Below are 24,094 nucleotides of genomic sequence, written 5' to 3'. Positions count from 1 at the left end.
AACCTTTTATATTAATAGTTTCAATATTTATACTTTTATTTTTTTATATTATATTATATAATACTCAATACTTATTTTAACTTTAACATTTTTTTCCATACTTTGCATTTAAGAGGTGCTTTTATGCTTTCTCTGCTTTATAAAGAAATTTCTATTTCTGATACCATAAATCTAACAATCATTGCTATGTTTATTTAATATCAACAATCTCGGTGCAGTTGTAAATAGCGTATCGATACTCTTCGATCGATCTGCCAGCTTTAGCGCGTTGTTTGTTTTATTAGGTTCTGTAAAAGTTCTATCGATTGTTAAATTATCGTGTCCTTGAATACTAGGAGCCTTTAGATGGCTAAATGTTCAGTTCTGCAGTTGCTATGATTTCTTTAAATCTTAAATCTCTAATTGTAAATTAGAATTCTCCAAAGATCTTGCTAAGCCCCTGTCATACTACGTATTACGGATGCGGATTGCGGATTGCAGATCGGAATTCAGTCAATCAAAACGAGACAGCTTCGGATGCGGATTACAGATTGCGGAATAGACGATTCTCTGTTTTCGCGATCCGTAATTCATGATCCAAACCAATAAAATATTGAATTTTGGTCACGTGACTTGTTTATGGATGGATAAATATTCGTCTGCTGTGGTCACCTGTAGCTCACACAATATCTCAAAAAAGTGATTTACAAAAGACATCGAATGCTCGATGATACAATGGTAAGACAGTGTTTTTTTATTGTGGGACACACCAATAGAGCAATGCACTAGGATTGAATAGCGCAAGCTCCAAGTCCCAAATTTACAAGTGTACATGATTTATTAATTTTATTTTCTGAAATTTTTACGTTATTGTTTGAAATGAAAATACGAATGATTACATTATTTATAACTTTAAAAAAAATTAATAGTGTGAAACATATGTAGTATATATATATATATATATATATATATATATATGTACATATATATATATGTAGTACACACACACACACACACACACACACACACACACACACACACACACACAAAATTAATTATACATACATAATAGACATGAACACAGTTTCTTTCTTTTTATGTATCGATTAAAATTATAATTTTGTAAACTGAACACTGTCATACACAGCAGACGAGTAAACGCATATATCACAAATTGAATCCGTAGTGTGAACGAAGAATCCAAATCCGCTGAGCCGCAATCCCAATCAAATCCGTGTCTGCGATACCTAGTGTGACACATGCTTTAGAGAATTCTCATCTTTATCAATTCTCCTCTATATCATGTAAATACGTTGCTATAAATAAATTTAAAAAATTTTTATAATTATAGCGATTCGAATTAATATGTGTATTAATATAGTTAAATGCTTTTGATAAATAGTTTATTCATTACATTTTATATATAACTTTATATTACAGAATATTATCACGTTTTGTGCTGTTTTTCTTAAAAACTTGAAAAATTTACTGCTTAATTTGTATCTTTAAGCCGAGTAAATGATATAAATTTACATTTCTTAGCATTGGAAAAACAAAACAAAAATTGGAAATTCGGTTTGTGTTCGGTTTATGTTTGTTCTCAGAACAGATATAAAAAAGAGATTTAAGCTTATTATTATATCGTATAACGAAAAAAAAATAAAATTATCTTTTTCACGCATGAAAAATCTACATGTCCGTGAAATTAGAAATCTAGCATAAAAATGTGTTCTATTTCGCGAAATCAAGTTATTTACGTTTTTAATGAATATTTGAAGTTTAAAGGAGATCAATTCGGCCGTAGTGTAAAATGTCTGCGATTGTCAGAGAATCATTATATATTTTCATATAAAATTGGTTACTGAATCAGAAAATGATAAAATTAAAGCGATTGAAGCAGAGTAAAACGGTAAAAAAATGCATTTTGCATTTTTAGTTAAAAATCGCTCAAATTTCTCTCTTTTTTGACCTTTCTACGATTTTCTTTGTGAATGTGGATTGTATCACGTGAATATACTTTAATAGCAGTAATTTGCATTTCGCTGTTTGAAAGCCTGTTCAATTTACATTCAGGATATAAAGCAAAAGCAAAGTAGTGAATTTAGCTAAAGTAAAACTTAAAAGTAAAAGAAGAAAAGTAATATCCGAATCATAATAATTTTTGTTATGTGCGTGCCCTCAGAACATTTTATTCGCGCCTCCGAAACATTTACACAGTACATCTTGAAAATCACATTTGCTTCGTTAACATTCACAAAGAAAATCGTAGAAAGAGGGAATTGAGAAAGAGGGAAAAATTTGAGCGACTTTCATTTTTATCGTTCCCATTAAAAATGTATTTTTCATCATTATGTATTTTATGGTACTTCCTTTTTCGAATTCAGCTATTAATTTTATATGGAAATATAAAATTGATTTTCAGACAATTATAAAATTTCGTTTTGCAACATGATCTCCTGGTTTGCAAAATGATCTCCTTTAAACTCTAAATATGCATAAATAACTTGATTTCGCGGAACGAAACACATTTCCATGCTAGATTTCGTTTTTATTTTCATGGATATATCGATTTTTTGTGCGTGAAAAACAATTTTTGTTACGCGGTGTTATCGCGGTGAATCGCGCACCCAGTTGCAAAGATGCTCGTGATTCTAGATGTGGCTGTGCTACTGTAGATATGGCTGGCTTTGTTGGAATCGCTCGTGTCAGTATAGTGAGGTAGTAATGTATAGTAGTAATGTGTATATGGCTATGTGTATAGTGAGGAGAAAGAAGGAGAAAGAAGAGATAGAAGGAGCGAGAGCTTTGAATGATCGCTCGGGAGGGTTGCATAATGCGGCGAGTGTCGAGTTGGCAGGGCGTTGACTTTAGCAGCATTATGTTTCTTTATCTTTTAGCTTTTTCCTTTCTGTCTCTATCGCCATAATCAGCTATGTTGTTCTCATTTATATAGTTTTAATGCGTATTATATAATTTATACACACGAACACGTGTCCGAAATACATTATGCAAATATATCGATGCAATTTTCTCCAATAGCGATTATAGTTATCATTTTTTCATTATCGATTTTTCGTACGTAATTTTAGAGAAAAGTCAGTTACATGACAGGAGGAATATCCTAGGACTTGACTTCACTGTGCATACAGAAATTGCATACAGTCCTTAAATCTTTCTTTCTATCCATCCCGTATTCGTATTATCATTTTTATCGTTCCCATCGTTTGCTGCCTAATAGAGATAAATGATCGTGAATTATTCCAAGTCGAAAAATATGGTATGGTAGAAATTCTCGAAAGTCCCTCGATAATGGGACTTTCGAGAAAACGCAAAATAATTATTAACTTATTAAAGCAAAATTTGTTAAAAGGAAGAATTTGTTAGAAGATTAGATCTTTATTTATTTACCAGACAAAAATTACGAAAGAAATTAGAAATTACTCAAACAAATTATTAATTACTTAACATTTTGAACGTTAATAGATTATTTCGTATTAATCTTGAATGTATAAGAAACGTATAGCCAAGAAACGTATAAGAACTAATTAATGATTCGAATGGAAATTTTTATAGTTTATTACTTCCAAGAATTCATCGAAATGGCAATATTGCTTCCGAGAATTAATCGTCACGATTAGTCGCCTTCACCAGAAACTATCGCATATGTAACATGTGTCGAGATACGTACCTCTTGCACCCAGCCACGTCTTTTTTCAGAAATCTGTCCCCAAGCAATCGCTGATAATTCTAATTGTACAATCGTGCTGTATTAATGACATTACATTTCCGTTCCTTTTTTCGTTGACATAGTGCCGTGTTTTGTATGACGTTTATCAACTTACTCGTTTGTCATTTATTAATTTAATTGCTCGCGCCACGTCGTTGGTGGCTTCTCGATCGCGCCGAATTCCTTCGTCGATACGTCTTGATTCGCGCTCTGTCTCTCTCTCTCTCTCTCTCTCTCTCTCTCTCTCTCTCTCTCTCTCTCTCTCTCTCTCCTTCGTATCTTTTTGAATGTTCTCACGGCCCGATACAAAACGTGACATCATTCGCACGGAATTCAGACAAGTGAGATGTGATTTGATTTATCTTGAGCCGACGACGACGTGGCCGTTCGATTGCCCGTCAAAGATCGGGCCGGCCCTCAGACCAATATTGCCGCCATTTAAGAGCGTTTGCCGGCTGGCAACTTCTACACGGAATTCTTTTGAAATCAATAAGTAATATGACATCTAAGGAGGACGGGCTCGATTGTCTCCTTGAACGTTTATCCTGTTCAATTCGACCCCAAGTTTTCGATCTGATTATTTCTAATGGCCTCACAGGTTCGACCATTTGGCTAGTCTGTTCTAAGGGAATTCTTGAAATTGTCAGATCAATCTTGGGCTAGAAATTTATTACAAGTCATGTTGTGATTATTGATTTTTAAAGAATGCAGAATGATAATTTCAATACAAGTATGATTGTGACGACGTATTTCATGCGATAGATTGCAAATTGGTGATTTCTATTGCCGATTCTTGCTATATCGCTACCGCATATGTAACTTTAATGTCTCTTATACGCAAAGCATCTACAGAAAGTTCTTAAGAAAAGTTTCCATTTTCACTGGAAGCAAGCAAAACTTATTCATCTTTTATCTTTTCGCCGACATTTATAGACTCGCATGTTATCTCGAACACGTTTTTCTTTTCACGTTTCGTTCACACCTTCCTCTTTTCGATCAATATAGCGCATCGTATGCAAGTATAAATCATATTATTTATACAACGTCGAATGAGTCGAGAAGAGTATACACACGAAGGAGAGAAGTACGTATTATACGTATGCGAACTTGTGTGACCTCCTGCCCCCGGTCTAACACTCCGTGCCTGTCCTGTTCACCCTTCGAGGCATCCCCTCGAACACTTGCCCCACAGCGCTTCTATCCTTTTCTTTCCTTTCACTTATCCTAGCACTCATCATCCCAGGCTTTTCCTCGGAGGGAGGTTCATCGATCGTTCCCAATCACCCGCTCCTGTCTCTCTTCATCCCCTTGGAAAACCTCCAAAAGCCCGAAGCTCCGATATCTCTCGATTTTCTCCCCGTTTTTCTCCCTCGGGCTCGCTTTTCTCATTTCATCTTCTTCATTCGCAGTTTTTCGGCTCGCTTCGTGCGCGTGCGATAAAGTTTGTAAGCGTGCGTCCCCTCCTTTTGAGTCGACTTTCCATCAAAATTAACTTCTGCGATCTCGGTATGACATCCGATGTTGCCCTCGCCTCTCTCTTTTTTCTTTGATCTTCGCCGCCGTGCTTTTCCCTCTACGTGTGCTTCTGCCTTTTTACACACGATCGTGTTGAAAGGGGATACCGATTACTCTTTGATGTTTTCATTCTCGCTTCCTTTTTGACATGGGGCTTTTACCACCGCAATAGGAGTTTTCGCTATTTTTCGTCCCAATTTTGGTGTCTTTTTTTTGGCATGAATCGAACTCAATCAATTTCATCATCCAATTTCCATTAAAATTAATTCTTGTTTCAAGTTTCATCACATTGGCATTAAGGTTGCTTTCAAAGATAGACTTAATTTCTTGTTTTTATCTTTTTTCCTACATTCTGTCTTATCTTACAAATATTCAAATCTTACAAATACAAATTTGAATAATTTATCGATATTAAAAGATAATATTGCTTCTTCCTATGAGATCACATTAACTTGAAATAATATCTTATTCTTTAAGAATGACTTCCAATAATCTTTAGAACCAATTGATTCTTATATCTAGAATATACATTTTTTTTTATTACATTATTTCATAAATTTCGTTTTTAATTTGCTAGTGTTCTTCTAACTAATTTGAATATATCTTAGATTTTATTCTTGCCATCAATTAATGAGAATGTTGGTAGAAAGAGAAATTGTTACTTTCTCGAACTTCTCTAACAAAGATTCGATCTTTTAAAGTTTTTCCAATTTTAGACATTGCATTTAGGCATGTCACATGTCGTTACCTTTATTCCTCTTTTTTTCATTTCTATTCTTTTGCTATCAAAGTTTCTTCGCCGATTTTTCTTAATCTTCTTGAGTTCCGTACAACAATAATTCCATCAAATGTACTTTCACTGATGATACATATCTTTCTGCAGATGATCAATTTTATACTTTCATTTATTAATTACTTTTCAATTAATTTCCGTTCGATTGAAGCTATCCAAAAGAATGAAAAAGAAAGAAAAAGAATAAGATTGGAACGAACCACCGGTACGTGATGATACACCGGAGTACGTGAGTCGAAATATTTTGGAGAACCTAGCTATGTGACGCATCATGAATTTTCAGAGTTCTCACCATGCACTCGATGAATATATAATGAGATATTGGAAATAAATAATGCTCGCGTAATACAGTTTTACCTTTGGTTTCCGCGTCCGCAAAATGGATGCTAATTGTTTAATTGAATGCAATGGAATGTTGCGGTAATTAATATTAGAGATCATAACGTAAGATGTTTAGTCCAAGAATAATAAGTCCTCGAAGTTCAAAAATTTTGTGAATTGGATTTCTTTTAAATTTGCACTCCTCGGAGCGAATTCAATTAAATTTAATTTAAATTAAGTTAAATTTAATAATTTAATAATTTCGCTTGTACTAAAGATATATCAAAAGGTCAAATTCAGATCAACGTAGAGAGCCAGAATAGGATTTTTGCAAAAGCTACTCAATCAGTTCTGAATTCTGATTACTATAAAAGATATTTAGGCGTAGCTTCGATCTCTCGATCGGTATTTCACTCTTTTACTCTTCATCATATTGTTAATATTATTATGTAATCAGTTCATCTACATAAAGTACAATCATAATTTTATTTGCGAAACTATTTTGATAACAAATACAAATCATATAAAAAGAATTCGGCAAAATAACTGACTTTGATAGTAACAATTGTATCTTTTTTTTTTCAAAAATGTTTTTTCCTTCAAAGTGAAAAAATTTCTTTTTTAGTACGATTGTCGTGTTAAGTTCTCCTTGTCACCTAATTTTCTTGACATTTCTGACATTTAACTCGAATCTTTATTATTGCGGAATGTAATAGTGCAGCGAGAAGTGTCCGATCTGTGGCTTCGACGTCACATACTATACATAGCCCGGATACGCATGCAATTTTCTAGGTCGGTATAGCGGCAGGGAAGGTCAGGATTGGTTCAAGTCCAAGCCTCCGAGGTAGTCGTCGTGTTCTCATCATCGCTATTGCCGTCGTCGTCGTCGTCGTCGTCGTCGTCGTCGTCGTCGTCGTCGTCGTCGTCGTCGTCGTCGTCGTCGTCGTCGTCGTCGTCGTCGTCGTCGTCGTCGTCGTCGTCGTCGTCGTCGTCGTCGTCGTCGTCGTCGTCGTCGTCGTCGTCGTCATTGTTCAAAAATTCGCATGCGTGCGCGCGTTTATCGCATTTAGATGTCAATGTCACATGTTTTCTGTTAGAATTAGATAATGTAAAACATTAATATGATATCAAAGATAGTGTATATAAATCTGGAAACATTCAAAAACCAAATTGTTATTACATGTGATCAAATTCAGAATTTTTGAACAATACGTCTTCCGAAACGTGTCGATGTGAAGCGTGTATTGTAGCAAAAGGAAATTAGTTTCCTTATGTTTATATGACTTTACTTTATCCTCAGGAAGAATAATCCTCAGAATATACTAAGTGAGACCATTTATTTTAATGTCACCCTGTATAGATATCTGTATTCTCCCTATATCAATAATTGTGATATTGACAGCACAATTTAATTAATTAATTAATTAAATTAATTAGGAAAGTTACACTTTCTTTAAAAAAAGGATAATTTTCATTGTTTTCCTTATTTTTTGAAATTTTTCTCGATTCTTTTTTTCCTTTCTTTTTCTCTTAAAAACAAAAATATTCTGAAAAAAGAAATTTTTCTTCAAAGTAGGACTACTACTCATCACAGTATATGTATCTATGTATGTTAGATGTGCATATGTGTAAATGTTTTCGTCGCAGTTCGCTCGTGAGTCTAGGATCCTCTTAATCTGAAAGAATTTTTTTTTATTCACTCATATAAAAGTTATGAATTTCTAACGTGAAATCGTGTTTTAACGATATGTATGTTTGTGTTACCGTTTCAATTTTATTATTTGTAAGAGATATAATCCGATTTCTACAATGGTAAAACTTGTTACAAGTTTCACAATTCACAAATATAAATGAATTTATTCAGTTTTTTTATACAGAATTAGAATAGTACAAGGACTTTTTATTTCTCAAAGACTTAAGTTGCAGATGAAAGGTAGTAAAATACTGAGGAAGGGTTAAGAATGGCAAATTAAAATGTTATATTATTCTGACATAACGAAAATTAACGTTTATTGTTTAAAATTGTTTTATAATGTAAAGTTTCTTTTAACTTTGCATTTCCAATTCTTCGACATTTGGACCAGAAATAGTAAGAATGTCATTGTAAGAATATCGACCTTATAGTTAGAATGCATTTAAGAATAATGCGAATCGGTACGATAATTGGACGTATAAGCACGCATATGTGCGTGCATGTATGAGGCGCCGCTACATATAGTGGTCCATCAATTTCGTCGATCTCGACGTTTATGAGGCGATCGTAAAACGGACTCGTAAGAGGCGCGTACAACTATACAGGCTACCACCGCCGTCGCCGCCGTCGCCGCCGCCGCCGCCGCCGCCGCCGCCACTGGGTGGCCGATCGACTGGAAAACTCATCGAGCGCAAAGGGTTTTACGTAAGTCGAGGTTCTTCGATCGACAATGTTTTTGTTCCTGTTGTAGACCTAAGTAAGATTTAAGCAGTTGTCGATTAATTTTACATGTAGTCCATTTGCACGAGTCACTTCTATCGATTTTGCGTATATTTTTCATGATTGCTTTGAGCAATTTATGTTTTATTTTACCTCAAATAATAAGTAATGCGCATAATAAAGTTTTTAATGGCCTATTATATAATTATTCATCGTGATATGTAATTTGTTATACTTATAACGAAGATATTCTAATAATTTAATAAACATTTTGTATGATTTACAATTTTCTTTTATAAAAAAAAAAAATTTACTTTTATTTTATTCTAAACGAGGAATTATGTTTCTCTAAATACTTCCATCTTGCTATAAAAAAAGATATAATTGTTTGCGAACGTGTGATCTCACTTGATGAGGCTCGTACTTTGATTATTTTCTGGTAATTTTACGAATAGGACGAGATGCTAGACGCCGGCCAGACAAATCGCGGATCGTTTAATGTAAATAAATTTGACGCATTCACGCTGGATCTACGATGTTTGGCAGACAAAGAGAAGGAAACGGAGATATGAGAGTCGCACTAAGTAAGAGTTGCGTAGATAAATCGAATATTATATTGAACTTTATTTAAATGGATAGTTGATTTCATCGCTTACATAAACTCGTATCGTGACCATCAGATAATCCCAGGAATTGGGAGTCATAATAACTTTCGATTAAGTCAATAAGAAATTGAAAAATGCTCCAACGAATTGTAACAGCTGTCCAAATCCCGAAATAACAAATGTAAGAAATTAAAAATCTAAGAAATGGGACATGGAAGGAGGGCGCTCCGGACGCGCCCTCTCGCAGGTTGACTCGCTCAGAGGCATGTCGGACGCACCGTGCAGGTCCATAGGTAGACAGGTCGAGTGAACGCTATGACTGTAAGATGTATGTCCGTTAATTTAGAAGAGAATAATTAATCTCTATTGTCAGGGATGCAATCTCCGAAATGCACAGGAACGATGAGAGTGATGAGAGTGATGAGAGTGGGATAGTTAAAAGCAAAGAAACAAATATAATATCTTAAACTTAACGTTTAATCTGTTATTAAACATTTAATAGAAAAATATGAAAAATATTAGATAAAGTAAAAATAAGAAAAAAGGAAATAATATATAAAATCACTCCAATCGGTACATAACGGAAAACGGTTGAAAACATGCGCGCGCGCGCGCGCGCGCGCGCGGGTGTTTCATCAAAATCCTAGATAATGCGACAGAATGTATGTGACCGGATCGCACTCGACTCGAGGTTATACGACGAGGTAAATAAATTATACAGCTACTTTAGAGCGCTTGTTAGATGTAATTTGCTGCGACCCTCGCACTCTTTCAAGATGTTGTTTTTCTTTTTCTTTTTGAATAATCTTGGACTAATTACTGGTAACTACGCAGTATGCGAAACAGGTGATTTTTCGTCCGAAGGTCGGCGTGCTGTTTTATGAACGACGCAACAACAACGTTGAATACATCGTGATGATGCTTATTATTTTTCATATATTTGATAGAGATAAGTGAATAAAAAAAATTACCCTAAGGATCTTATAGAAATATCATCATAGAAAAGACATATTGAAAGTTGTAAAATGGATCATTTGATCATTACAAATAATTTAGAAAATGTTTGAAAATGTTTTATAATTAATTATAATGATAGATAATAATTTGATTTTAATTATTAATAAAATGGTTATTTTTAAAAAAAACTAATTATTTACTATTAGATATTAATGAAGTAGTTATTTAGAAAAAAAAAAAAAAAACAATTTTAATGACAATTTTTTGATCGTTTACTATTGCCCGTTACTATTGACATGGAAGGAAAAAGAAGCATGGGTGATGAATAATATAGATAGAGACAATTTTCGCACGATTCATTCTCACCCTCGGCAAATCCGTAATTTTAGGGAGTCAAATGAAATTCCCTTAAGTGGGAGGAGAGGGGACCATCACCATGCCTGTCTTTAGAAATCGCCATTAAATCCCGTTAGGACATCCCTCGACATCCTTTGCACGTTCTGACCATTCGATAATGAGCAATTCGCTCTCCATTTTTCAACCTTTTGTGTGTTTTCCCAACCCATATGCGTCTGCCAGAAGGGATGCCGTATGTTCGTTAGGTTATTTTTCGGATTGGAACTTTATGTAGTCGCATTAGTAGCAAATGTTAATGATGGCCACCTGTACATCAAAATACAGGGTGTCTGATTCATAATGGTACACCACATATGTGCAGACAGAGCGAATAAAATTGAGCAGAAAAATCTTGTCATTTTGTGATTTTCGCAATTAATAACGAGTTATTAATTATTTAAAAATCGTCGAGTAAGCGCGTCGAATGATCCACCCGGCTCATCGGTAAATGCTAAACACACAGCGAGACGTGACCGCTTAACATTATGCGTGTTTACAGTTGCTAGGAGTGCGGCGAGATATTTCGATATGAAATCTACAAATGACGGAACATTTGTTATAGTGCAACCTTCAAACATTTCGTCGCGCTCTTAGCAACCGCGAATGCATGTTTATGTTTGGCAACATCTCGTTGTGTAGGCTGGCATTTGCTGGTGGACCGAGCGGATACGTTATTTGACAGTTATTTGACGATTTTCACAATTAATAACTCGTACTTATTAATTGTGAAAATAAATCGCAAAATAGTAAAGAACTTTTCTGCAATAATTTGACCCGCTCTACCTGCGCATAAGCGATTTATTATTTGGAATCAGACGCTCTGTATAAAACAAATTATATGTAATAGTGTTGTTGAAAAATAAGTTCGAGCCAAAATAAAAATAAATAAATTTACGTATAATTCTGACACACGCGCGCGCACGCGCGCACGGAGAAAATAAAAAATCGGTGATTATTCCAAAAATAATTTAATATTTAATTTTTTAATATTTAATTTAACTTTATTAAATTATTGATATTTAATAAATTTGTAATTTGCTTGTCATATTATAAATGTTAGATCCTAGTCTTCATTTTTTTTTATAGTTATTTTGGTCGATCATTGGAAGGCCTTTTTACACATATATTTATCTGTGTAATTTTAAACCAAAGAAAAGGTGGCTTGTACCGTAATTTACTTTTGCTAAAAACGCGAGTCAGTATATGACTCTTGTAAGGAGGCATCAATTATTTCTAGCTCGATCACGTGAATTATTTATAGGACGACTTGCGATTTCCGATGTTCTCGAAAGGCCATCAGGCTCATCGATTGTCCTCAATTGACTGTAGTAGTAGAAATAATGATTGGCAGATATATCAGTTGATAAATGTTCATATTCAAATGCGATTAGATAGAGCTGTAGATAAAGCTGTATAGATGTACGAATATTTTAATTGGCTCGTAAATATTGATGAACGAAAGTAGATAGCAATCAAATCTATTTCTTTTCTGTGATAATGATATTAAATCTTAAGTTACAGTAGTAAAATATAAAAAGAAAATTAATAATTAAAATTCAACAACACTATATATAAATTTAATAATGTAATTAGATGTCATTTTTTTAAATTAATTTTGTTACAGATAGATATCATTTTCATTCAAATTAGCTTGTATAAATATATATAAAAAAAATTTTTTTTCTAAAACTCCAAATTGTATTTTCTATCTCCAAATTGTATTTTTGATCTACATTTTTGGAAAATCATAATATAACATTCTCAGTAATTTTGCTATAGTTGTTTGTTAAGAATTGCATTTGTACTCCACTTTGCAAATATAAACAATCCACCTTATGTCAATTGCGTTTCTAACCCGTATACGTGAACTGTATATATGAGAGCGAAGTATAATATATAACGTAATGAAAGTGATTTGCATGACTTTATGAAAGCGCAATTCTTCACCTTATTCTATTTTTTTCCTTCTAAGGTGAGCCAGTACCCTTAGAAGATAACCTAACCATCCCTCTGCCGATTTTTCTATCGATCGACCTTTTGCCCCTTTTAGCAGAAGCTGTATATTCGAAAGGAGAATAATTGTTGATATAAAACGCTACACTTAGCTTTACGGAATTGCGACATAATGTATTCTAATTTCCTTATTGTGCTTCCTTGAACGTCAGCACGCTGATAAAATACTATATAAAAAGCTGTCACAAAGAATCGCAAGAAAATATTCTAGCATATTTGTTTGAAAGTTTTTTTATTTTCAATATTAATAAATTGTTTAGTACATACAAGTACATAAATTTATTACATATATAATACAGCATTAAAAATTATTATGTTAATCAACTTAAAAAAGAATATCATTTTCTATCCTTCTTATTTTTATAAACATTCTTTTATTACAATTTTTCAATTAAATTTTTTGTCTATTATTTGTAATTAATTTGTGATTTTGTGTGTAAATTAATATTTTAGATTTGATTAAAGAATTTTATAAAGTATTTGAATTTACTCTCATTAATAACATTTTATAAACTTGTTATAAAAATTATATGCAATAAAGTAAACGACGCATATGATTGATAATATAATATAATTTATAATGAAGACGATCATATTTTATAATGTATCGTAGAATTTATGAATGAAGACGAAAAAGAATGAATGTTTCAGATATGTTTTGCGATTTCGTTATAAACTTGTCATATATATTTATTTATTTTTAGATTCATGCATTAATCAATCCTTTTTTTTCATGAGTTACGTTATTAGAATTTTCTAATCTAAAAAATATCTATTTTTAGATTAGAAAGATTCATTCTTTGGCGTTTCCGTGCGAGGATGATAAAATCAGATTGTAGAAACAAAACACATGTTTCGAAATGTTTTAATGGACCTTACTTCGCCTAGAATAAGTCTACATCAATAATTGTTTATATTCCGAATCTCTTAATACTTAAATACCTTGATCCTTTATTGCCTAGCAATATATCTATTTACATTTAAATACACATACATGCACGCAATCCGCATTCGCACCCGCACGTATGGATTAGATGTATTAATAATGTTTATCTTGAAAAAGTTAGTGATTTTATTACAAATATGTAAAAATAATAGAAAAAAGAACAATATATGTTTTGAGGAAAAAATTTTCAAGTAAAGTAAAATTTATTATAATTATAAAAAAAGATTTGTAGATTTCAGAAACGCATCTTTTGTGTACAAAATTTTTTTCTTGAAATTTTTGTTTTAGAGAGAGAGAGAGAGTGGGAGGAGAGGGAGAGAGGGGGGAGAGTCTTCTTTCTTCGTATTCTCGTTATTTTTCCGTCTGGCGCCTGTTTCAATCGAGCACTTTTCTAGCGAAGGCACACATTTCGAGAGACTGGAGATGAATAATTGCGCACATTACTGCACTTTTTTACTTTGTTACTTTTTCCAGTTGTGTAGGATTATTATGCAATGCCGACTTATAGAGAATATCTCATAAAATGAAATTCTCTGAAAAACAATTACTATTTTACTCATGTGTAATTGAATGCCTAAAGAAATTAAAAGACATGAGATAATGTTTGTATATTTAATAATAATTTCACACACGCAATAAAATATATACCGTTATTGTTATAATATGTTTATATTTTTATGAGATTAATTAACTTATATGCTTAATTGGCTTATATGCTAATGTTAAAATAAATTAAAAATTAACAATATATTATAATAATAGAAAGAGAAGATATAACTATAATTGTTATTTATAAAATTATATTTTTTGAAATAGAAATAGGTATTTTATTATATTTTTAACTTCTTGATAATTGTCGAATTACATATGTCTAACCTGAAAGACAATTCTTCTATAGAGAAAACAGATTTAGAAGTAAAAGAATAAAAGAATAGAAAGATTTAAGAAAAATACCAAAAGGTTAACTTTATGTCGACTTAACGCTGTTTACTTAGTGGTGTGTGTGTGTGTGTGTGTGTGTGTGTGTGTGTGTGTGTGTGTGTGTGTGTGTGTGTGTGTGTGTGTGTGTGTGTGTGTGTGTGTGTGTGTGTGTGTGTAATACATGAATATGTGATCGTGATGATAGTTGTGTATGAACGGCGCCAAGACGTCGAGACGCTGCACGACCAATCGGTTGGTGTCTCGCTATAATCCTTCCTTCCGCCATATACTTAAGTCGTGATTAATCCACTGATATAAAAATCGCATTTATTGTGTTGTGTAATGTTACTTATATTGCAAAAGAAACGAATTTATTATAAATAATTTACTATAAATAAATTAATTTTATTCTTATTAATAATTTAATTATTATTTGACTTCTCTATGTAAATCAATTATTTAAAAAATATTTATAACAAAAAGAAAATATTATATGGGATAATGAAAGTTTATATACCGACTTTAAAATGAAATTTGTTTTTTGAACCAATATTTACTGACTTGGGTGCCTAATTCATTTATAAACACAAATTAATAAGTATTTTAAGAATTCTAGCTTGTTGTAAAGCTGTATAATTTTACGTAACCAATTGTAATTAAAAGAAAACTTACGCGAAGAGCTATTTAAAAATGAACTATTTAATAATATCATTTTTAACTTTCTTCCCCATTTTCAATACTTCTTTTCTCTATAGCTTACCTCGATTATCCCTCCTTCTTATCCCTCCTTTGGCTTCCTTTTCACATATGTATCTTTTTCATTTGTCCATTTGTAGTTGTTTATACATGTAAAATATGTAGAATATTCTTATACAGGATGTCCGCGAGACTTCTGTCATCGCTCGTAAAAAAATAGATGGGACCGAGATGTACATAAAAGTCTCATATTTTGTGATGTTCGCAATAATAATCGAGATATTAATTATTAAAAATCACCGTATTAGTCCGGTTCATCGGCAAATACAAGCGTGCTGTAAGATACACCCGCCCGGCGATCATTGTTGATAGGCAATAGCTACGCACGAGCCGCTTGAAGTAAACAATTCCTCACGCGCCTATCAACAATGATCGCCGGGCGGGAATACATATCTTATTGCGCGCTTGCTTTTGCCGACACACACACACACACACACACACACACACACACACACACACACACACACACACACACACACACACACACACACACACACACACACACACACACACACAACACACACACACACACACACACACACACACCGCGCGCGCCCCCTCGCACACACATAAGTCAGAATATGCGAGAATATAAAATATAAGATATTACATAAACTATTGACTTTTTGAGATTTTTAATACTTAATACTTTTTTATTCAGAATAACTAGAAGAATCATATTACGTAACAAAAAATATATAATTTCGTTAAGAAAAATGGCGATCATAAAAATCTCGACAATAGTATCATCTGCGAATGAATCAATATTGTAATCATATAATTCGCTTAAAACCATATAACTTTTGTATGAAACGCTTTTTTCTGAAATTGAAAATAAATGAAATTTTGGGGGATAATAGACTAAAATCCTTCTGTACCTAGGATAGTGTACGTACATTATTCCGATTACGTTTACATGTACATTTCAGATCTTATATATACATCTTATATATACATTATAGATATCAATATATCTTAATGTTTTGTAGGGTATTATGATTGTAAAACGATATTTGTCAAGTATGTTTTGATATTGTCAAGCAATACGCAATATGCATGGCGCACCGCAATGATAATGGTTCTGACACGTGTCATTGTCACATGCCTTGAGATCTCTGTTACAAACCAGAACACTAAGTTCATTGCTAATGGCATTGAAATTTACGATATCATATCGTTATGTCTGCGACAGAAGGCAAAACTAGCTTCAATCAATTATAATGTCGTATGCACCTGATATGCTAACATGTAGATCATCGCGATTCATCAAATTCATGATGATCTTATTCTGATTGCAACATATCACGATATATAGAAATTCGATATTATTTTAATATCACTGTTAATTCTAAAAATGATAATAAAAGTGACAGAAATAAACTTAGAGTGTTATTTTTCCCTTTATTGCTTGAGGTATTGTAAAAAGGAAAATACAATTTCAGTTTAATGATGGACTTAAGAGTACTGCGCAGAAGAACATTAAGAGTACGAGTGAGTTGCAATTTATATACAATATATATGAGAATACGAGAGAAAGATTTTTTTACACTCGGTATTGTTATTTGTTTGATTCAAACAACATAGTTTATATATAGTATATGAAACATTTATATATTTGAATAAACTATATTAAATATATTATTTGTTGTATTAAGTCACGTTATTTGATAGAAAAAAATACGATGATTGAAATGAGGCTAAAATATTTTTTGATAGAGTAATATATTTTTTGATTACACAAAATATTATATCGAAGGAATTTCTTTTGAAATAATGCGCAAGCAATATGCGGTATTGTTGCCAAATGATGCAGTGAAGTTCTATTTCTCATAAATAAAAACAATATATATCACATCACGGAGGCCCAATGTCGAAATCTCGCCTCATAAAGCTGCAATTAATCATCACAAAAATAGTAGTTTGGGATATTAGTAAAGCTTTGCATAAATTTTGTTCTTCGCACGTTCTATTTGTATTCCACCTCGATGTCAATGCAAATGAGAGTACATCGCACTCGGGTTTCCGTTCTTAAGATTAAAGATTCAACTATTTTATATTTTATGTTTTATTTTGATTATTAATTATATTAGCTGTATTTTATAACTGGACTCGAATTTGATATTCGCTCGTTATGATCGATGTTATCAGTAGTAAGGAGTATTGAGCTTCCCTTCATCGTGGATGCTCGTTATGTTTCATCTTAATATAATCTTTGTTATTTGTAAATTTCAATAAACAGCATAATTTGAAATGTAAACTCGATATGTGCAGCATTTATATTGCGTCAGGTTAATTATCAAATGTTGCTTTTATCAAATGTCGAGCATGAGGTTAAGATTAAACAATATTTTTAATTTAAACTATTAAATGATGATGATGTTATGTGATATGATAATTAGTTATAAATACGCATAGTTTGAAACATAAATATTGTGGATTCTTTAAGATAATATTCTTATATCATTCAACGTATTCATGTACCACTATATGTATTTGATATTGCTAGATATATACACTATATTGGATAAACGTGGCAGATTTCTTAGCCGTTGAAATATTGAACATCAGACAAGCATAGATGAACTTATGCCAAGTTATACCTGCATGCATAATGTCACATGCTTTCTTCCGAGAATATAATACGTCCTAAGAATTCCTTTGCATTTTTATTTGATATATAATTCAAAATATTTTTGTCTTCCTTTTATACACACACACACACACACACACACACACACACACACACACACACATACACACACACACACGCGCGCGCGCGCGCGCAGAGAGAGAGGGGGGGGGATTACACTATAGAAAATTTTATAATATGATTTTTTAAATATTTTATGTATAAAAACGAATTATATAAAATAACAGTTACAATAAATTAAGACAATCATTTTTGTATGATGCATCGATCGAACAATTACGGCCCAAGAGCTTGAGGAAAAGATTGATCTTTATATTTTGTTGCGACTTTTGTGAGATTGCAAAAGTGATTATTGTGATTTGCTCTCATTATAGATAATTTTGTCAAACGATGCCACAATTTCAACCGCGGGCATTTTATATTGGAATGATGTGTGTAATTAGCTGTAATGAAAAATTGAATTACACAAAAAATTGATCGTAACGCATGGTCATATTATTTTACAATTAACAGTTGTATGTAAAATATAATTGCATATCGCGAAACTATGTGGAAAAGAAGTTATATAACAAGAAGTTATATAAACAAATGCGATTGTATTAGAAAACATTATGTTTCAAAGTCAATCAAAATTTAAGAAACGAATATTTGAGATTAATGGTTAGAAAATATTTTTTGTTTTAATCATATGAATTTTTCTCGTGTTTCTCGTCACGCGGAAAAAGGGAAATATCGAGAGAAAAAGAGTTATTCTAGCGTGAGGAAAGTCATCGACCAACCAAGTTGTAACCTTGACCGTTTGATGATCGAACGAGCATGAAGTAGCGGCTATATCGTGCCTACAAAATTCGACAATCCACATTCGATGAACCAAGAAAGCTCAATACACCGCAGATGTCGCATGGCGACGGTTTGTATGTAACAACAGACGTCTTCCTTTACGTGATGCCACAAAATATCATTGTCCAGTCGCTCAGACGATTTTTGGAATCGATGTCCAGATGGTTGATCATCAATTCTTTTGATGTTAGCAAGAGACAGATTTCATCGGCAATCGATTTGTCGCGATAAGCGATCTGTATCTATCATTGATGTTTCTGAGAAACCGGTTAGAAGACAGAAGATGAGATCGTAAAATAGTGGATGAGTTGGATCTCAATAGGATTTATTTCTTTGATTATACTTTTTGTTTTTAGCATAAACGCAAAGAGTTAGCATAAAATTCACAGTATTTACATATTTACATAGTTTAAATTACATGTAATACAAATTACAATAACAAGTAATCAATTGTGATAAGTATCAAATAAATACATCATTTTTAGTTAAAAGAGATAGTAATAGCTTGATATTTTCTTATTTTTGTGACGGGATAATTAAAATTAACTAAAAATTTTAACATTAAGAAAAAGGATATTTTTGGACATATTTTCACTTGATGATATAAAAATTATGATACGTACGGTTTTCTGATTTATTAGAATATAACATATAATTAATATATAATATTTGAAAGTTTAACTTTATTTTTATATAAATTTAAAAAAAATAATTGTTTACAATTAATTATACTTTTATTATTATTTTTTTTGTTATTGTCTAATTGCCGATTAATTAATTTAATTAATTTAAACGAAGTATCAGAAAAGGAATTTTACATTTAAAAATAACTTAATTTTTTGACAATTTTGCATAATCACAAATTTCATTTACCGTTAATCTATTTTTACCGAATGTTATTGACATTATCTCGAGAGTTAAGTAACCAGGAAATTTTATTGTAGGATTATACGAAACAATTTGGTGATTTTTTTAGTATGGAAAGGTTTATCAACCTTGTAATACACGTTAAGCATGGAAAAATGAACACATCAATAATATGGAATACAATGCAATGATATGCACTGGCATGTATTTGATGAAATTCACCATCGCATATTATGGTGTTTATTTGCCCGGTTTATTTGCCGATTCCAGGCTTTCGGGTTTCTAAAGATTGCGACCCCCTCAAAGAGTCAGCCGCGAGACTTGTGCCGAGGGGATCAGAGAGGTCGCGGAGAAACGGAAGGTGTCGATCGATGAGTCGTATGCCGTATGAAGACGGGTTGGTTTCCGCGTGACTTGACTGTCGCGCGTGTTGTCGATTCAAGCGAACATAGTCATTGGCTTTTGGTATCGTTTCATTGTCGCCGCCGTGAGTGAAAGATGCGGTATATGACAATCAGCCGATAGAATTTAATTCGATTCAATGATCAGCCGAAGAATCCAGCGATAGAGATGATTGCCCTTAGCATGAGTTATTAATGAAACATAAATATATAAAAATAAGAACATAATTCTAATAATTGTCAGCTTGATACTTTAATTGAAACGAATCGATATTTTGAATTATATCTTTAAGTCATAATTTATAAATTTTTATCTTTGCGAATTATAGATATTTGTAGAATGATAACTTGGTTTTTTTATATAGCGTGTGCATATGACACACGCTATATAGCGTGAAAATTATAATTTTATAATTAAGTAAGTTAAAATTTGTTTCCTTATAATAAGAATAATGATGTCGCTCGATTGATGAAGTTATCAATAAAATTAGAATCACGAATGCTAAAAAATGACGGTAAATAGTCATGCCAAGAGAGATATCTCTCTCTCTCTCTCTCTCTCTCTCTCTCTCTCTCTCTTCTTCCCCACATCTCTATCCCTCTCTTTCTCTTTCGTGAATTTGACGATAATGTCGCGTACGGTTCAATACGGATATCACGATACCCCACGCTGCCTATCACTATATTCTGCTCCATTATATTTTACTTAATGTTTTCATCTTGTTCATGTTTTGGAAATGCTTATACATTTTTTAGTGCCGACGGAATCTTTTGAATATTTGTATACATTAAATTTTGTGATGTGCCACATTTTCATTTTTAAATCGAAATTATAGTTAACTGTTAACAATTTTATTAATGCCATAACATTACTACTAAAGATATTCATAAGAATACAGTTAAAAGTTTAAAACGTAATTGGAACGTAATAACAAACATGATAAAAAAATTTATAAAAATAAATTATTTTAATTGTAAGAAACTTAATATAAAATTAATTTTATCTAAAATTATTTGTAAAAATATAAAAAATATATATAAATGGTGTTTCATTTCAATCGCCGCAAGCGAATAACTCAAAAAGTGAGGGAGATAGAAAAAACGATGAATACAAAAGTTGTAGGATTTGTAGGGGGACAAACAATAATGACTTTGATGATCTTGGGATCCAATTTCGTGGTCATTGCAAAGTCAAATTGATTTTTTAAAATGAAAACCCCTATTTTTAATGATTTCCGTTTAAAAAAGATTCTTGAGGATCATTTAAGAGTCAAAATAAACTTTATCTCAAAAGAAGCCAGAATCCCAGAATTCCAGGATAATTCAGCAAAGTTGAAATGTTTATTTTGCAAATATTAAATAAGTAATTTATTTATTATTAAATTTTCCATCTTCAATTTGTTCGATATTAGTCGTTAATTTCTTCAAATTGCTTTGCAACTAATAAGCATATTATTTTCTTGTCTACATAATATCATCTATATAAAATTTTATATATTATTGTATTTTTATATTACTTATTTTAACTTTTTTAAAATTGTTTTAATAATTTTATTTTTTAAATTAATTAAATCCAGTTAACTACCTAATTTATGTTATATTTATACATAGATATATTGAACACTTGACACAAAATTCTTAACTAGTACATTTTTTAACAAAAATATATAAATATTCCAACTAATATAATACTATACTATAATAATACTATACTATATAATACTATATAATACTATACTATAATAAATATAATAAAAAACAAAATCAAATAGTCAAAGAAAAGAAAAATACGGCTTAATAATTATCTGGCAAACAAAAGTTTAGAAAAAGCTTTATGCATTGAAACAAAATGTGTAATATTGTTTGATAGACATAGAGTGAACGCGAGACTTTTAGAAGTAAAGTGGAATCGTAATCTTTGACATAATTTATTGTTAAAGTTTTTGTATAATAGTGATACGTTTAAGTAAAGAATATAAGAAAAATAATTTTTTCTCTTTCGGATTTTATTTGCATAATCTATATATTAATAAAATTTTTGGCTCTAGTCTATATATGTTAATATTTTTATATATGTATTTTGACTATGAATTTACTGTTATATAATATCTTTTTAAAAAATTTAAAAACATTTCTTTAACGTTATGAATAATAATAATTGCTAATAAATGACTTAAAATTCATTGTTTCAGTATCTGGAACGATGAATAAAAAAGAGGAAGAGATGGCAGTATCTTCAGACACAGAAGAAACTACTGTCTCGGGCGCGAGAACGGGCAGGATAGGAAGCGATCCAGGAGGAGGTATAGATCTATTAGCAGCTCTGCAGCTTCACAATACTACTCAGCAAGGTGTTACGCAAGTGCCGGGTCTAGTTAGACTGAAATCAGCTTATTATCTTCAAGGTAAGTCAACTTTATTTGATATTTTTGATCCAAGGCATTTTTTATCCCAGATATAAAATCTTTAACTATTTAATAAGAATAATAAAATTCTTACATTGTAATGACCTTGACTTTAAATGGTTGATATTTCCACAGAACAGATTGAATTAACAATCTAATATCATTTGTTCTTTTTATATGAAATATAATTCAATTTTTTTCAATTTAATTTTGTAACAGAAAATTATAACGGAAATTTTGTAATGGAAAAGTTTGAATTTTAACTTTAAGAATTTATCTTAATATTTTAATATTAAAAAAAAATAAAATATCGACGTTTTACCATTGTAAAGATTGTAAAAAAAATAAAATATCGACGTTTTACCATTGTAAAGATTGTAAAAAAAAATTAACATTATAGAATATAATTCATATTTAACTGACAATTTAGAAGTATCGAATGTGACTCGGCATAGGAGCTTCTGTGAATAAAATTGATGTCGAGTCACACTCGACGTAGGAGTGCAAAGGGTTAAAATGAAACTGTTATAGGAAACTGTTATAAATTTTAAAGCAGATACCTAAAAATGACAATGATGACATAGCATTACTGACAAAGGCAAATTGATCGGAATTGAAGCAATTTCCGAAAAATAAATCAGAAAAAATGTCTAAAACTCGCTATTATAATTGCAACTAAATTGATTATATCAAACTGCAGGAACGTACAATATAGGAAGTATAAGACAGTATAAATTCGAATAACAAATCAAATAAGGCTTTTCTCGTTTATTTTATGTCATAGTCATTTCAGACAAAAGAGCATGATACATTGATTTGTGTACATCTTCACGCAGGACACATATATTTGGATTAGTTAAATAAAGATGTTCAGGCATGCACTACAGAGATATCCGACAGTCAATAGTAAGATGTGAATAGAGTAAAACTACAATCATTAAAGCAGATAAAAGGATCTATAACAAGATCCAAATCAGAAGTGTCTTTTATATGCCAAACATCTCGGCTAATATTCACTTTGTCAGTAAAATAAAATTTTTAAAAACTGTTGAAACACGACTTATACAGGATCTCCCGGATTTTCCACACAAATTTTGACAGTATGTTCTATGAGGTAAAGTCAGAATAAAATGTTATGAATATAACATTTGTGTGTACATGAACATAAGTCATTAAATATTTTATTTAAATATATATATATATATATATATATATATATATAATTATATTATATATAAATGTTTAACTTTCAAAACTTTGTATTTTATGTGAATAAAAAAAATCATATCCTGGTTACATTTACTATTTATCTTTCAATATATAAATGTATAATTGATTTTATTTTAAAGGCATATCAAGAATACAAACTTAAAGAATATTTCGTATAATTATTTCAACAGTTCGTAACAATGTTGCGTTCATCGAATTGTATGTGCAATCGTAAGCTCTCGCGTCAAGAAAAGATTCACCCGTAAAATAAAGAAAATTGTTTAAAAAAAACACACAGAGATTGTCTTCTAATTAGTAAAGAAATACCATGGAGCATGCGTCTGTCAATTCTAAAGCTAATTTACAATGTTAATAACAAT

General features: G+C 31.4%; 1 protein-coding gene across 2 annotated transcripts in view; it reads left to right on the top strand.

Annotated features, from left to right (window-relative positions):
* The window catches only part of LOC105426150 (protein kinase C-binding protein NELL1), an 86,637-nt gene that overhangs the window by 10,889 nt on the left and 51,654 nt on the right, over positions 1 to 24,094 (top strand). For both annotated transcript variants that reach the window (XM_089073959.1, XM_089073958.1), the window contains one exon: positions 22,293 to 22,505. In XM_089073959.1, the coding sequence (XP_088930085.1) occupies positions 22,293 to 22,505 (213 nt within the window). The remainder of the gene's footprint in view (positions 1 to 22,292; positions 22,506 to 24,094) is intronic.

The sequence above is a fragment of the Pogonomyrmex barbatus genome, unplaced genomic scaffold, assembly GCF_055798465.1.
Source record: "Pogonomyrmex barbatus isolate J1 unplaced genomic scaffold, ASM5579846v1 scaffold16, whole genome shotgun sequence".
In the NCBI taxonomy this organism is placed as follows: Eukaryota; Metazoa; Arthropoda; class Insecta; order Hymenoptera; family Formicidae; genus Pogonomyrmex; species Pogonomyrmex barbatus.
Note: the sequence above shows the minus strand (reverse complement) of the source record. Positions and strands in the feature narration are given on the sequence as shown.